Source organism: Phaseolus vulgaris, chromosome 3 (assembly GCF_000499845.2).
Source record: "Phaseolus vulgaris cultivar G19833 chromosome 3, P. vulgaris v2.0, whole genome shotgun sequence".
NCBI lineage: Eukaryota > Viridiplantae > Streptophyta > Magnoliopsida > Fabales > Fabaceae > Phaseolus > Phaseolus vulgaris.
The window spans coordinates 53,355,419-53,372,995 of record NC_023757.2 but is presented as its reverse complement, the minus strand read 5'-3'; the positions used below and the strand labels follow the sequence as shown (position 1 = coordinate 53,372,995).

Here is a 17,577-nt window from a genome sequence, read left to right as displayed (position 1 = left end):
CTTTAATACAAACATCGACATGACATTAATCTATGTATATAAGGTTATATCTATATTATTTTATCTTTCTTTAAATCTTAAATGACATGGAGATGTCCCTCCATGTATTTTTTTTATAGGTGTAAATAGTCTTAGATATTACATTAGTTTAGATATCTAAATTGGACATAATAGAGAATATTTAGTCTTAAAAAATACTTCTTCTCACTTATAATGATTACTTTGATGCATTGAATGATCTTATGTTGAAATTATTGAAATCTTGCACGAGATAGAGGAAACATAGCAACAAAGTCATAACTATGAAAATTAAGACCATCTGTTGAGCGCAAGCACATAACATTGAGCGGATTTGGGCCAAAAAAGAGCTCAAGCCTAAGAATGTGTTGTTAAGCATGTTGGGTATGAAGCAAAAACCAATTAGGTTGGGCTGACTATACACCATGTTTAGTGAGTGCGCTTAATCATTGTGTCTCCTTTACAATTTCTATTTAAAGATATCATTGTACTTGTAATTGGTGTGCAACGAGACAGAAATAAAACCTAATAGTTGTCCGTGTGGATGTAGGTTGCAGTTGGCGACCGAACCATGTTAAATCCTGTGTTGTTTATTTTCTTCAGTTGATTCGTGATTATGTGTGTTGCTTCCGCGTGCATTTTTTCCATCAAGTGGTATCAGAGCTTGGTTTGTTTGCATACTAGATATCCGATCAACAGAAATTAATTGACGAGACATAAAAATTGCGGCTGCAGCGGCGTCCCAAAGCTAGGGTTGTGTGTGTGTTCTATAGGTGTGTTGGTCTGAGATGGCACGAAGTGCAATGCGACGGCGGTGACCAGCGACGGTGGTGGTGCAGAGCTAGCGGACAACAAAACTCTTGATGTTACGGGTATGAGTGACATAGTGTTGAAGACGCCAGTCGGTTTCTGGACTTTGAAGGATGTCAGAGTTGTTTTAAGCTTAACGAAAAGTTTGATTTCTGTTAGGCAGTTGGACGAACAAGGACATGATGTGAAGTTCGGAAAGCAACAGTGGAATGTCATCAAGGGAAATCTTGTCATGACCCGCGGAAGAAAGAGAGGTTTGTTGTATATGACCGGATTACCGTATGAAGGTGTGACCGTTGTCCCAGTTTGAAAGATAAACAAAGTCTGGTTCACAGAATCTCGTGGGCAGAAGAGGGTTATCTTTACAAGAGAGAAAATCATAACCACAAGTCAGATTCATGATGAACGAGCATGGAAAGGTTCAGGTAGACTCGTCAGAGGTACTTATGGTAGTGGGAGCACGGGTCGTGCTTCAGTTGAGGTTCCTAGACGACAGTGGGTTAGGAGAACTAATATTCCAATTGTTGAAACTTCTCCAAACAATTTCTTGTTGAATATGGAGAGTGTTTGTTCTCAGGTTGTTTCAGGATTCGATAGTTCTTGCAAGTGGGAGCCGATAGGAACAGAGAACGGTTCAGTGGCAGTTTCAGTCATGACTGACGTGTTGAAACTCAGGGGAGTTTTAACAAAGTCTTCAAAAGGATTAAGAAGGCTGGTGGCAACTAGAGGTATAACATTGAGTTTCGTCGACAGATTACAGAAGTACATGTACACAGTTGAAGCGCAGGTGAACATTGTTCCGTGGCTTCAAGTGGGAGTGTTGGGTATGAAGCTAAGACAAATTGGGTTGGGCTGACTAAACACCATGTTTAGTGAGTGTGCTTAATCATTGTGTCCCCTTTATAATCTCTATTTAAAAAGATCATTGTACTTGTAATTGGTGTGCAACAGAACAAAAATAAAACATAATAGTTGCCCGTGTGGATGTAGGTTGCAGTTGATGACCGAACCACGTTAAATCCTGCGTTGTTTATTTTTTGTAGTTGATTCATGATTATGTGTGTTGCTTTCGCGTGCGTTTTTTCCATCAGAGCGAAGGCCATGAAGCTTGAGCAAAGAAAAGTTTTGAAGCCAAATTTGTTGAGTTTATCAGATGTAAATTCAACTAAACACTATAAATAAAAAGGCTTGGTTCAAAGAAGGTAGGTTTTGACGAGGTGAAGAAAAAAAAGGCCGAGAGTTGAAGCATATCATCTAAAGCCACATGTCATTATTTGCAAGTTATTCAATCTTGAGTTTTCTTGGAAATATTAACATGAGTAGCTAAATTCTTCTTGTTGGGATTGAAAACAATGCAACATTTATGTGTTTTTCTATTTATAAATGCATGTTATTTAAGTTCCTTGATTTAATGTTGCACCTAAAGCTTAATGGGTGAAGAATCACTATTATTGATCTTAGAAGTTGAATGGTATTGAGTAATACTTTCATCTTTGTAACTAAATCAAATCATCCAAATAGCTTAATGTATGAGAACATATATAAGAAGATGTTACACATTATATTAAGGAGATGTTACACATTATAACAAAAAATTGATATGTAATTATCTTTTTTATTAAAAGATAAATAGTTTAAATTGCGCCTGTGTATTCACATTTTTTTCTTTTACTCAATTTTCACGATAATAAAAATGTAACAATACAATTTTTTTTGGATGAGTCGAAATTGAAAAGTAAAAAATGGAGTGCAGATAGTGATTGGAAGTGAAGATTATTTTAGTTTATACGTGCAATTTGGTGGGGAAATGTGTGAGAGTATGCTCTCTTTATTGTCTTAAAATAAGAAGGGAAGAGTGAATAATTATATAAAAATTGTACATTAATATCAATTTAAAAAATTAAAAAATAATTTTAGTTTTTAAATAATTCATATGAAATGACTAAATACTTTATTGTATTAATAAAATAAAATATATTAAATTGTGGTAGAATCGAAAAAAATTTATGTAAAAAAAATGGTTATAATAGAAAATCTCCTTTATACATAGATATAGATAGATAAATAATTTTTTTATTTTATTGCAGGTAATTTTTTTTTGTATGATTTTTTTTGTTGTGATTATTTATTTGAATTAAAAAAAGTAGTTATTTAAAAAATATTTTTATATAATGGTATAAATAAGTATGTTAATTATTTTTATGACCGTGAACACATAAATGCCACAATATCTATGTCTTTACCAATATTATATAATTATTGTAATATTTATGTTATTCTAAAACTTATTTGTTTGAAATATTGGTATATAGATATATAAAACTTAGTAAATATATATATATATATATATTTAATATATACCAGATCAGTCGATTTAACAGTCTATGGGTTCCACCATTGACTTATTATCTTAATTGATTCAATAATTGGATTGATTTTGATAATATTGCATCCAATACTACAAGTTTCCGTGAAAGTCTACTTTAGTTTAAAGAAGATGAAAAAGAAAGAAATAACAAAAAGAGGGTAAAACACTTGGAAAAAGTTATATACTATCATAATTCATATTTATTAATTTAATTAATAGTAAATGACTAAAAAATAATTTTAGAAATGTACTTTTCTCTTAAATCCAAATTATAATATTTTTTATTCATTCACGTGAAAGTTCACACAATTGTATATATTATCATAATTAGTTCCATATAGTATTATTTATTTATGTTTTAATTTGAGTTAATGAATTACAAGCATGACATCCAAGATTAAAAAAAGATACACTATTTTCGTGACATAAAGCACTATTTTCGTGGCATAAAATTATGATTCACTGCTAAAAGGAATAATTATCGGGTGTCTAAAAGTCTAAATCCCAATTTTTTTATGTTATCTTGCCGTTTAGTTCATTCAGGCAAGAAAAAAAAAAAAAAAGGCAAGAAGAAGAGTGCAGTTGTTTGACACTTCCGCACTCTCTTTCTTTCCTTCCAACGGTCCAACTTTGACTCTCTTTGTTCTTTCATCCTTCTTCTTCTTAATGTCATGGCTTCACAACATTCCCTAAACCCTAGAACAACTCTTTCACCGCTCTGGTTTTGATTCGTCAGTTACTCTCTCTGTTTAGGTTGCCACTTCAGGCCATCGCCATGAACTGCACCGTTCATTCCGCGCTCTTCGCCTTTCTCCTTCCCTCTCTATGGGAGATCAAAGTTACCGTCGCTGCCTCCGTCTTCGTTGTACTCGCCTATCGCTTCTTCGCCGCCCGAACCGAACACTTCAATAACGATCCGTCGCTTCCCGACAATTCCCCCGCCGTCGACATCGCCGACGACACGGTTATTTTCGTTGTTTTCTGAGTTCTTCGGTTACTTCCTCGCTTCCAATGCTTCGTTAATGTTTCTATTGTGTTGTTTCTAAATCACGGAAGGATTTTGGAGATTCTTTTTTTAATCTTTTCTGACGATCACTTGTGTTTTGTTCTTTAGAATGATCTTGCATTCTATTTTCGATTTTCTTTTATCTTTTTATGGTTTTAGTGCAATTGATTAGTTTCCCTGAATTGGAGCAGTTGCGTGGATTCAATTGTGTTCAGTTCGTTATAATTGTGAATTGTGATCACTAGTTCGTTTCTTGTTTGTCAAGAATGGAAGTACTGGTAGTGGCTCGAAATTCTCGTGATAGTTGCTTCACGGAGAAATTTTTAACTTGTTGACGTTCAGTTTTGTCTCTACTACGCGTTTGTTAGGATTGTAAATTGTGTTCACTAGTTCGTTTGCATACGTGGCTCGTCAAGAATGGAAATGCTGTTAACTTAGTGGCTTAACTTTTTTGTTAGTTACTTCATGGAGTAATTTTGAACTTGGTTGTCATTCAGTTTTATCTCTGCTAGGAGTAATCACTAGTTATTTTGCGTTTGTGTCAAGAACAAAAATACTGTTTGGGTTTATAACTTAGTGGCTCTAGATTTTCCTGATAGTTGCTTTGTAGGGTAATTTTTAACTTGTTGACATGCACTTCTGCACTTATTTTTGTAGATAGGGCAGCCTAAAGTTGATTCTCAAGGCAGTTCAGCGTACCTGCTCAAGGTAATTAGGTTTTCTAGCAATGTATAGTCGGACCTCCTTCCCAATGGAAGAAGGCAACTTTTCTTGCAGTATATATATGCTGGAATTTATTGATGATATGTGGATCTGTTTTCAAATTCTCTTTGAAGTTAGAACTGTTGGCTGCTAAGAATCTTGTTGGTGCAAACTTAAATGGCACATCGGATCCTTATGCTATCATCACATGTGGCAATGAAAAGCGATTCAGGTTAGTTGATCTAGTTATTTCCCTCCTTTATTTGAATTTATCTCTCCAAAAAAATTGTGGTGAAGAGAAAAGTTGTGTCTTGGGAGGGGGGAAAGGGGTAGAGGATCATTCCAGGTGGAGCCATTGACCTTTTAGCTTAGAGCTCTCTACTGTAAATCAGCCTTAGTTCTCCTACTTTCCTTTGTTGAGACATTTAGTTTGTTGCTAATCTTATTTGTACTTTGCCTTTGTAAGTTTAGGATTAATTAGGAGGAATAATACTGTGATGCTTGGGAATAAGTGTACTGCACCCATATGTCTATTTGATTGCATGCATAAATATATAATATATATATATATATATTTATGTATGTATGTATATGTATTGTGTCATAATTACTTTAAAGGGAATATATGTACTATCTGAATTGACCATATAATGACAAGAAAATAAGGAATGTGCACTGTCAGAGTCTGTTGGAAGTGTGACATACGGATAGGATAATCACACTCTGTATATATTCTCAAAAGCAACATTTTTGCTCAACATTGTTCATTGGCCCTGGTGTGCTGATGCAGTTCCATGGTCCCTGGTTCAAGAAATCCAATGTGGGGCGAGGAGTTCAATTTTTCTGTTGATGAACTTCCTGTTCAGGTATCTGGCTTATCATCTATACAACATATGTGTTGAATTGGAGTAATTATCATCTATTCACGATTTTTTTTTAATTTTAAACTTTTCTTCTTAGAACCTGCTTAGTATTATTTTCTCTCTGTTTCTTTTTTACCTTGATTGATGTTCTTAGAGGACAAATTTACGTTTAATGTAATAGTATATATTTTTTACAGTGGATAATGCTTCTATGTAATTGTTTTGATATATGAGTGGATTTTATCTCATGGGCAATGTAATCTGTTCACTACAATGAAATGCCACTATTTTATCGCCACTGTAATTAATAAAAAAGATGTGTCAGGAATGATGCATTAAAGAGAAATTTGGGGTAACAACTATTCTTGAGAAGACAGTGCAGTCTCATCTTAGGTTGTCTGGGCATATGTGGTAAAGACCTGTAGAATCCCTAATAAAACAAGGAAAGAGTAGATTAGATGGAGGAGGATAGTTTGTTAGGATATAAGGACAGGAGAGGGGATGAGTGTTCATTTTGTAGACTAAGCATTAGCTCTTTGTGAAGGGGAAACTCTTGGAGGAGAGAGAGTGCTGTCCTATTTCTTGTTCTTTTCATTCTTCTCAATAAAAATATTTTTTTTTTCTTTTTTCAATTCTTGGTTCCTAACATTAGTTCAATATATAAAATCAGAGTTAGGGGGAAACCAAGAAAACTTCATGCGAAACCATTAGAAGTATGTTGACTTACATGGTTTGGTATTGTCAAATTGTCATGATTTTGATAGCACATAATAGTGTCATTTGATCCATGCAGCCAATGCCACCTACAAAGAGTTCATTGTTGTTGTTGTTTGTAATTAATAATATTGTACTTATTGGATTCTAGTTATGCGTTTTCAAATAAATTTAAAGCTTAAATAAGTTTTTAGGCATTTAATTTGGGCTAAATATGATCTTGCTCCAACTGATCTTTTTAGTCTTTGTAATTAAGAAAAAAAATATTTTAGTCCTTCTGCCCACAGTCTACCTAAATGTCATCAAAATTAATACTTTGAAAGGACAGTAAATGTGGTATGGCGTTTGATGATAAGAATGCAAGATTTGTCATGTCAATGACTTGTGTGATCCATCAGCCATGTAAGTGAAATGTTTGACAGAGAGACTAAAACAAGCGTTTTTCTAATTACTGGAAGTAACATGATTAATTTTAAATCTAAAGGACCAAAAATAAGCTTACTCCAAATTTGAGGGTTTCGTGTAGAAATACATTTTCTTTTCTAAACTCAGACAAAGAAAACTGATAAGAAGAATAATGAAAATAAATATTGCTATGCAAATGTAACATTTTGAAGCTAATTATAGTGATCAAACATATTTTTTTTAGCATGTTCTGAGATTGATATCTATGAAGGAGTGCCAGCATATTTCTTGCTTTATGTCAGACAAGCTTCTTATTTGACAGATTATATCTGTTATGTAGGTTTTCGTGAAACTGACTTCTTTCCCTGCTGACGTAGCAGATCAATGTCACAATTTATGATTGGGATATAATTTGGAAAAGTGCTGTTCTTGGTTCAGTGACTGTTCCGGTTGAAAGTGAAGGTCAGACCGGTGCAGTGTGGCATACTTTGGATAGTCCATCAGGGCAGGTAACACCCTGTCAGAAGAATTATGTTTGGTTTTAAAGGTTTTATTTGGATTTTGGTTCTAATACTTTTTTGTCTCAAAAGTATGATTATTAACATGTAACTGCATGGCAGGTTTGTCTTCATATAAGAACAATAAAACTATCTGGAAATGTTTCCAGGTGAGCCTTTTGGTATTATTTAAAAAAAAGTATGTATTATATAATTTATGTTGGTGCTATATACTTTGGGTGTTATATTATTTTTGTTAGAATAGGTCATCTTAAATAGGCATTATTGAAACGAAATGATGATGCTGTGTGCTGTACCTAGTTTCTAGATATGACCTTTCTTATTCTTTTCTCTTCCCTCTTATTATTGTATCTGAACTACCAATGTCATTATTAATATGAGAACCTAAGAGAGGAGAATCATTCATCCTCTATTCTTTTGTATTCATCTTAAGTATTATTATCATCATCATCATTTGTTGGTCTCTTTCTTATGTTAATAATTGCTCTTATAGGGTAAGTGGCTATGGAGGAGCCAACCCTCGAAGAAGGATCCCGCCCTTGGAAAGACAGGGCCCCACTGTAGTCCATCAAAAGCCAGGGCCTCTTCAGACAATATTTTCTCTTCATCCAGACGAGGTTACTGACAACTTTTTTGCTCGTTAACAATTACTAATATGGAATTTTGTTGATCTGACAAATGAAGCATATTTTTCAGGTTGTTGATCATAGTTATTCTTGTGCACTTGAGAGGTCATTCTTGTACCATGGTCGTATGTATGTCTCAGCTTGGCACATTTGTTTTCACTCCAATGTGTTCTCAAAGCAAATGAAGGTAAGACTATAGTTCTGTTTTGTCAAGTTTGAGTTGTGACACTATAGCATACTATATTGCTTCTTGTCTGAGGTTGTTGATACATCACTCATGTTGGCTAGTTTGGTTTTATGATTTTCTGATAATGTTTAATGATGTTGTTAAAAATGTGAGTTGAAGAGTAGTTTAGATTTCATGTGAAATTTCTTGTTTTGAGGAACAGTTGTATTAATAGTCATCTGGTTTTTCCTGGACCTTTATTTTTGATGAAACTGTATTATTAATATATACTACTGTTGGGAAAAAGCCCTTTCTTACTTATCGACACTGTCAATCTGTTATTTGTTGTGATTCTTTGGGTTTTTTTTTTGTATTTTTAGTGTGTTTTTCTAATTTTGGTTATAATAGTAATTTCTTGGAATATTTGATAGGTGCTTATTCCATTTGAAGATATAGATGAGGTATGATCTCTAATTCTCACTAAATATTTCAGTCAAATTAAAACTTTCATCTGGTGTAACTATTCTACTTTTTCTTAAGATTCGAAGGAGTCAACATGCATTTATTAATCCTGCTATAACAATTATTCTTCGCATGGGTGCTGGTGGACATGGCGTCCCTCCTTTGGGAAGCCCTGATGGTTAGTAATTTGTTCGAAACACTTAGTTCTTTATTTTCTTGGAGGAATTTTGTTTTTAATTTGTGATTCAATTCAATGCTTTTCCTGATTTTTCATGAATAAATAAATCCAATTAAGTTTAGCTTGTTCATATGTCTTAAAAATAAGTCAATCCAATTAAGCTCAAGGGATTACATCCACTTGGTATACTATGGTTCTACACATTCTCTATATGTATCATAGCAATATCATTTGTTGCCTGGGGATTTTCCTTTATTGCTGACTGTCTTTCATTTTTTCATAGACACTGAGATATTACTATATTGCTGGATATTGTTTGTAATGTTATTCTGAATTTTGATGTTATTTCTTTTAAAAAACTACTGTTGATGGTTTTCTTTAGTGAATAAAAGTGAGCACTGCATATTATCACCGATGGCCTTTGTTAGATAATTTGATTAGGTCTGCATTTTCTTTATTATTTCAGGTAGAGTCAGATATATGTTCGCATCCTTTTGGAACAGGAATCATGCATTCAGAAATCTCCAGCGTGCAGCAAAGAATTTCTATGAAATGTTGGAAGCTGAGAAGAAGGTTACATCTTTTACCTAGTCAATTTGGTTTTGTTGGTTTTGAATAAGTTGCTTCTTATTGTAAAATCTTTAAGAGATTCAAACATAGGAGTTTGACTCCTCTAAAATGATGGGTTCCCATTTGAGGTTAAAACCAGAGTTTCAATATATTTTGATGACAATCTATGCTGTTGCTTTTTCCCTAAACCGTTGTTTAGTGTACCCATCACATTGACTAGTTATAGAATCTTTATGCCTTTTATTTTGGGAACATGTTATGAATCTGATATATGTGTTGAGATAGAAAAACTATGCCCGAAAGGCTCTTATTTATAACAAGTCATAAATACAATGAATAAAGGTTATCCTAATTGACATAATTACATGCAGTGCATATCTCGTAATATCCCTATTTATAAATTTTACTTAATCTCCAAACCCCCTTAAGTTTGAATTCTTGCTATGTATATAACTAATTCAAGGAACTCTCAATGGGGTTGGTTTACAGAGGACATTTTCCAATTGATCATTTGATTTAATAAACCCAAGGGTGATGTCTGCAGATGAGATGTTACCCATGATGAAATGTGTTTAGTCCTGTGCAAATAGAAGTAGATGTGCAGTTATTTGTTCTTTTTCCTTTCAATTTTATATTACTTTTTATCCTGAAATTTTTGGATGAATAGAGGACAGGTTCAAGCAATTAAGTGTTCTTGTTTATCATTATATAGGAAAATGCAGAGTCAGAGCAGCGTGCACATAGCAGTTCCGTAAGAGGAAATAAGCTGCTGGATAAGGCTCCTATAGAAAGCATGTCAAAAACTGGAAAACTTCCACATTTTATCAAAGAAGAGGCTTTAGTTGGTATATACAATGTAGGCATTGTTTTCATCTTTTATCTTCATGAGTTTAACTATCAGCTTAATTATTTGTATGTAACTAGTGATTCTTCTACAGGAGCTTTTTCCCTGCACAGCTGAGCAGTTTTTTAACTTATTGTTAAATGATGGTTCAAATTTTACTAGCAAATATCGTTCAGTACGAAAGGACACTAATCTTGCGGTAAATTTTCTTCATTGCTATTGTGATTCCTTATGAAAGCTATCAATTTCTCACGTGGGGTTATGATGGAAATCAAATGTGAAATAATAAAAAGCTTACTTATTTATGTATCTCCAGAAACTGCTATTAATTATTGTGCAAGCTAACTTGTTTTTTTTCTAAAATTTGAAGAACTGGTATTGGCTAATGCTGAAAGCAAATCTAGATGCACAATGAAATATTGTTCAAATTAAGATACATTTCTTGTGTTGGACATTCTCATACGATCTTGTTGTGGTTATGTCAAAGAGTAGTGTTACCCAGATTCAGGTTCACAGGGAACCCTTGAACATAAAGAAAATTCGAAGTTATAATGTATAGTAATGTGGTTTATAATGTTTTGGGCTCTCCAATTACTAGAGCTACCTTTCTCCCTAAAATTGAAATGCATATACTCTCTCTACTCATATACTCAAAAGAAATTCCCTTGATATCAATGTTTTTCTCGAAAGCTCAGGTTTAGATTTAACTCTTCCCTTCATTCCTCAATTAAAATATATCATTCATAAACGGTAGTCTCACTTGTAGGAGTTCTCATACTGTTGGTTACTCTATCAATCATTTGCAAATGAATTATAGATCTTATTGGAGTTTATGCTTTCTCACCCTTGTAGGACCCTTCTCTCCTTTTTCCTTTATAGATTTTTCTTTAATTGAAAATAAAGAAAGTACAACTTTATATTTGTTTGTTTGTCATGTAGTTAAATTTCTGATAGCCAAGTGACTTTGGGTCTTAAGGTGGTGGTTTTCTCTGGTTATGCTATTTACAGATGGGCCAGTGGCATGTAGCAGATGAATATGATGGTCAAGTACGAGAGATAACCTTCAGATCACTGTGTAACAGCCCTATGTGCCCTCCAGATACAGCCATGACAGAGTGGCAACATCATGTTCTATCACCAGACAAGAAAAACCTGGTTAGACTGGTGCTTTTATTCACTAGATATTATGAAATATCAAAGGAGAATATAAATGATTATGTTTTTTAGTGTTGATAGCTTTTTTTGTGTGTGGTCTAGTTAACTTCATTTGCTTTTGCAACTTATGTTTCCTTTTTCTACCAACCTCTGTTCCAAAAGAAGAAACAAAATTTTCTTTGGTGTGTTTTCAAAGTAACTATTGGGATGCTTTTGTGACTTCTTTTAGGTGTTTGAGACCGTGCAGCAGGCACATGATGTTCCATTTGGATCTTATTTTGAGGTAGGGTATACTTCGGATATCTTATTTGGATACTAATCTGTTTTCTGTACGTACTTCTTTCAATGTACTTTTGTTCTTGTGATCCGATTTGAATCATTACATTTCTAAACATATTTTTATTATTCATTAGTTTAATGGAGGCTGATTCACATATGATAAGTGTAGTTAAGAAAATTCCCTATTGCCTGAATGGAAGAATATGATGCTCTGGCATTTAAGAGTCTGTATTGCTCGTAAACCATATTCTACTGATTGTTGTAAATTTAATCTTTAAACTTGATGGTATGACGGAGGAAGGAACAAGAAAGGGCCAGACACATACTTTTCAAGTTCTTTATTAATAATTCGTTTAATAAAATCCTTATTGCAAAAGTGATTTTGACTAACATTGAATTTAGCCATGAAATTCTACATATATTTGAATGTAATACTGGAATTAATCTATTAACTTACCCTCTTAAGGCACGCATACACATATGCTTAGCACATTTAGAATAGTGCGAAGCTGCAACCCACGAAACAACTAAAGAAATGCCAATCAGAAAGGGAAGGATAGTTGGCACTTTTAAATATTGATGTAAAAACTCTTATTATCATCAGATGTTCATTTGTGACTTTCCTATCAAAAGGGAGGAAGAACGAGTTCTAACCTTCAAATACCTGTTTTAAAAGCCTAGATGCTAAACTCTGATAATTGGAAGGACTAAAGTTTTTAACTAAGGTATGAAATATTTAAATAGAATAGTAACATACCAATAATTGTCCCCTTCATGAATCTCTGATATGTTTGTCTCCCAGCATATTGTTTCTAATAATTATATTATAATTTTCTGATAAAGATGGTTTATGTTCTTGGTCCATTAGGTACACTGTAAATGGAGCTTGGAGACAATTAATGAAAGCTCATGTACTCTGGACATAAAAGTGGGTAAGTTTTGGTTGAAACTCCTGAATATTGTTCCATTTACATCTTATTCCCCATTTAAGTGTCATTGATGATGCAGTCTTCTGGTAATCACCAACCACAAAAAGTTACTGACTATGAAAACCCATGATATTTGTTCTTTTGGGTTATTTCCATGATTTTTCCCCTTCTCTTTTGTGAGAACACCCTGAATGGTTTGAAACCATTTTCTCAGCTAAGCTTTATTCACACAGAACACGCTGGTAGCCAGCATTTCCAGCACACCCATTTCTCTAATTTACCCACATATTCTGTCTGTTTATTTTTCTGCAAGTCCTCTACTCAGTTTTCTTGTAAGTCTTCTGAATGGAGAAATGTCTGTACTTCCACTGATATTCCTGTTCCTTTGCTGACTCTTCCACTCTTTTTTTTCATTTTTTGTTGTTGAGCGTGTCTCTGCTGTACCTGTTCAACCTTTCTGTTCTGTTCTGTTTTGATTTTTATTGGTTTCATTAATGATCCTTCACATCCTGCGCAGTCACAGAATCATCCACTTAACTTCTCCTGTTAATTTGTGTTTAATTTAAGACCGACCTTTTTTAGCATCTATATATTTGGGTAACATAAATTGTTTAACTTGCATCTAGTCTAGACTATAATATTGGCCATCCCACTACCAAACTAGAGTGAGTTTGGGATTGATTGTTCTGCCACTATATGGCTTTGAGAACCGCATACAAATTCTATGACAAGCATGTTAGAATCAGGCACAAGCTAAAATTCCATTCCAGGACTTCAAGGGAAGCCAATACGAAAATGATTAGGGAAATATCAAAGTAAAAAATTAAACCCGAGTCATTTCCTTCTTTCTTTGTAGGTGCACATTTCAAGAAATGGTGTGTTATGCAATCCAAAATAAAGTCAGGGGCAGTCAATGAGGTTGGTAGATGTTTTGTAGATACAGTTTTTCATATATAATAGTTCCAAGCTGCAGGTATTAACAGCTTTTAATTAATAAAAATAATTCTTGTTTAACAATGTAGTACAAGAAAGAAGTTGAGGTCATGTTAGATGTTGCTCGATCGTTTATAAAATCAAATACTTCTGATGGCGAGAATGTTGAGGTCTCTTCGGCCCCAGCTGGTGTCTTGGAAAGCTAATATTTTTTTGGCAACCTTATCTGTGCAATATTGTCACTTTTTTTTTTGTCTTTTATCATGTAACACGCATAACTAACATACATGTATATGTATAATATGAATGCAAAAGGATTTTTTTTTTCTTGTGTATCTCTGTTGGAAAATTTCAAAGGGGGGCTAATATTTTTTTGGCAACCTTATCTGTGCAATATTGTCACTTTTTTTTTCTTTTATCATGTAACACGCATAACTAACATACATGTATATGTATAATATGAATGCAAAAGGATTTCTTTTATCGGTGTTTTTTTATTTTTCTTATCGAAACACTTTTGTGGAAAATGATTTCTTTTTTAGAGTTTTTGGATTACTACTATATAATTTTGCATTTAAGAAAAGTAAAGATTTATAAAGAATTTTCTTGTAAATAATGGAGTGAGCAATGGCTAGTGAGGTTTATGAAGTTTACATGTCAATCATCCCATCATTCTTCTTCCTCCTCTACTCCATCATTTTTTGAAATTTCAAAATTTTTCTATGCATTTTATTTAGGTTGAGGTCTCTTTGGCCCTTAAGTTAATATTTTTTGAAAACCTAAAGATTACGATTTCATTTATCAATGTAATATTGTCACTTTTTTATTTGTTTTTGAATATATAACACGCATAACAAATCGTGTACTGTATATTATGAATGCAAAAGGATATGTATATGTATATTATGAATGCAAAAGGATTTTTTTTTCTTGTGTACGTCTGTTGGAAAATTTTAGGGAATATTGGTGTTTTTTTATTTTTCTTATTCAAAAACTTTTGTGAAAAATGAATTTTTTTTATAGTTCTTTGGATTACTATATAATTTTCCATTCAAGAAAAGTAAAGATTATAAAGAATTTTCTTGTATAACAGTTATGCGACATGCGTAAATAATAGAGGGAGCAACTGACTAGTGAGGTTTATGAAGTTTACATACCAAACACCCTACCATTCTTCTTCCTCCTCTACTCCATCATTTTTTGGAATCTCAAAATTGTCCTATGCATTTTATTTAGGTTGAGGTCTCTTCAAGCCCTGCAATAACCCTAAAAAGTTAATATTTTTTGGCAACCTAAAGATTACGATTTTATTTATCTGTGCAATATATTGTCACCTTTTTATTTGTTTTTTTATTATGTAACACGCATAACAAACATATATGTATATGTATATTATGAATGCAAAAGGATTTTTTTTCTTGTGTATCTCTGTTGGAAAATTTCAAAGGGGGATTTTGGTGTTTTTTTATTTTTCTTATCGGTAGACTTTTGTGGAAAATGAAAATTTCTTTATATTTCTTTGGATTACTACTATATAATTTTCCATTCAAGAAAAGTAGAGATTTATAAAGAATTTTTATGTATATCAGTTATGTGACATGTGTAAATAATAGAGTGAGCAACTGGCTAGTGGAGGTTTATAAAGTTTACAAGCCAATCACACCATTATTCTTCTCTTCCCCTACTCCATCATTTTTCGAAATCTCAAAATTGTCGTATTTAGGTTGAGGTCTCTTACCCTAGAAAGTTAATATTTTTTGGCAACCTAAAGATTAGGATTTAATTTATTTGTGTAATATTGTCAATTTTTCTTTGTTTTTTTATTATATAACACGCATAACTAACATATAAGTATATGCATATTACGAATGCAAAAAGATTTTTTTTCCTTGTGAAACTCTGTTGGAAAATTTCAGACATGGGATATTGGTGTTTTTTTTTTTTCTTATTCAAGCACTTTTGAGAAAAATGAAAATTTCTTTATAGTTCTTTGGATTACTACTATATAATTTTCCATTCAAGAAAAGTAAAGATTTAGGAAGAATTTTCTTGTATATCAGTTATGCGACATGTGTAAATAATGGAGTGAGCAATTGACTAGTAAGGTTTATGAAGTTTACATGCGAATCACCCCATCATTCTTCTTTCTCATGTACTCCATCGTTTTTCAAAATCTCAAAATTGTCTTATGCATTTTATTTAGGTTGAGATGTCTTCAGCTCCTGCAATAATCCTAGAAAGCTAATATTTTTTGGCAACCTAAAGATTTATGTATTTGTGCAATATTGTAACTTTTTCTTTGTTTTTTATTATGTAACATGCATAACAAACATATATGTATATTATGAATGCAAAAGAATATTTTTTTCTTGTGTATCTCTGTTGAAAAATTTCAAATGGGGGATTTTGATGTATTTTATTTTTCTTATCGAAACACTTTTGTGGAAAATGAAAATTTCTTTATAGTTTTATGGATAACTACTATATAATTTTCCATTCAAGAAAAGAAAATATTTATAAAGAATTTTCTTGTACAGTAGTTATGCAACATGTGTAAATAATGGAGTGAGCAACTCGCTAATGAGGTTTATGATTTTTACGGGCCAATCACCCAATCATTATTCTTCCTCTTGTACTCCATCATTTTTCGAAATCTCAAAATTGTCCTATGCTTTTTATTTAGGTTGAGGTCTCTTCGGCCTCTACAGTAACCCTGAAAAGCTAATATTTTTTGGCAACCTAAAGATCACGATTTAATTTATTTATGCAATATTTACACTTTTTCTTTGTTTTTTATTATATAACATATATGTATATTATGAATGCAAAAGGATATTTTTTTCTTGTGTATCTGTTGAAAAAATTCAAAGGGGAGATTCTGGTGTTTTTCTTATCGAAAAACTTTTGTGGAAAATGAAAATTTCTTTATAGTTCTATGGATAACTACTATATAATTTTTCATTCAAGAAAAGAAAAGATTTATAAAGGATTTTTTTGTAGCGTAGTTATGCAACATGTGTAAATAATGGAGTGAACAACTGACTAATGAGGTTTATAATGTTTACCAATCAATCATTCTTCTTCCGACTCTACTCCATCATTTTTTAAATCTCAAAATTGCCCTATGCTTTTTATTTAGGTTGAGGTCTCCTCGGCCTCTGCAGGAACCTTGGAAAGCTAATATTTTTTGGCAACTTAAAGATTACGATTTTATATAAAAAAATATTGCACAGATAAAAAAGATTGTAATCTTTAGGTTGCCAAAAAATATTAGCTTTTCAAGGTTACTGTAGGGGTCGAAGTGACCTCAACCTAAATAAAATGAATCAGACAATTTTGAAATTTCAAAAAATGATGGAGTGCATGAGGAAGAAGAATGATGGGGTGATTGACATGTAAACTTCATAAACCTCACCATTATTTACACATGTTGCACAATTGATCTACAAGAAAATTCTTTATAAATCCTTACTTTTCTTGAATGGAAAATTATATAGTAGTAATCCAACGAATTATAAAGAAAATTCCATTTTCCACCAAAGCGTTTCGATAAGAAAAATAAAAAAAAACACCAAAATCCCTTTCAAAGGAGATCCAAAAAAAATCTTTTTGCATTCATAATATACATATATGTTAGTTATTGGTGTTACATAATAAAAAACAAAAAAAAAGTGAAAATATTTCACAGATAAATAAAATCGTGATCTTTTGGTTTACCTTTCTAGAGTTAGTGGCGGGTTGAAAATTGTCCTGTGAATTTTATTTAAAAAAGCAGCTTCCATGTGTGTGGATTGCAGTGGGATCGTGGAGGTTGCAGCCGCAGACGGAGGTAGGAGGAAGGTTTTGGTGTGTTGAGAAGGTTTGACGTAAAAGAATGAGGTGTTGTTTTGGAATATGCGTTCCAGAATTGATGTTATAAAATGATTTTTGAAATTGAAAAGTGAAACAATACATTATGAAATGGGAAGTTGTTTTTCATAATATGATTTTTTTCTATTCTGAAATAAGTGCGCGGGAATAGGCATTTTGGA

The 17,577-nt window shown here is 32.6% G+C and overlaps 1 protein-coding gene across 1 annotated transcript; it reads left to right on the top strand.

Annotated features, from left to right (window-relative positions):
• Positions 1-3,724: 3,724 nt before the first annotated feature.
• Positions 3,725-13,881, top strand: LOC137808787 (BAG-associated GRAM protein 1). The gene is made up of 18 exons (XM_068610064.1): positions 3,725-4,160; positions 4,860-4,910; positions 5,039-5,136; positions 5,695-5,770; positions 7,267-7,395; positions 7,507-7,553; positions 7,898-8,021; positions 8,101-8,217; positions 8,628-8,657; positions 8,737-8,836; positions 9,303-9,409; positions 10,119-10,262; positions 10,345-10,449; positions 11,259-11,405; positions 11,635-11,688; positions 12,553-12,616; positions 13,470-13,531; positions 13,636-13,881. Exons 1-18 carry the CDS (start codon positions 3,972-3,974, stop codon positions 13,750-13,752), a joined length of 1,761 nt encoding a protein of 586 aa, XP_068466165.1. The 5' UTR covers positions 3,725-3,971; the 3' UTR covers positions 13,753-13,881.
• The last annotated feature ends 3,696 nt before the right edge of the window (positions 13,882-17,577 follow it).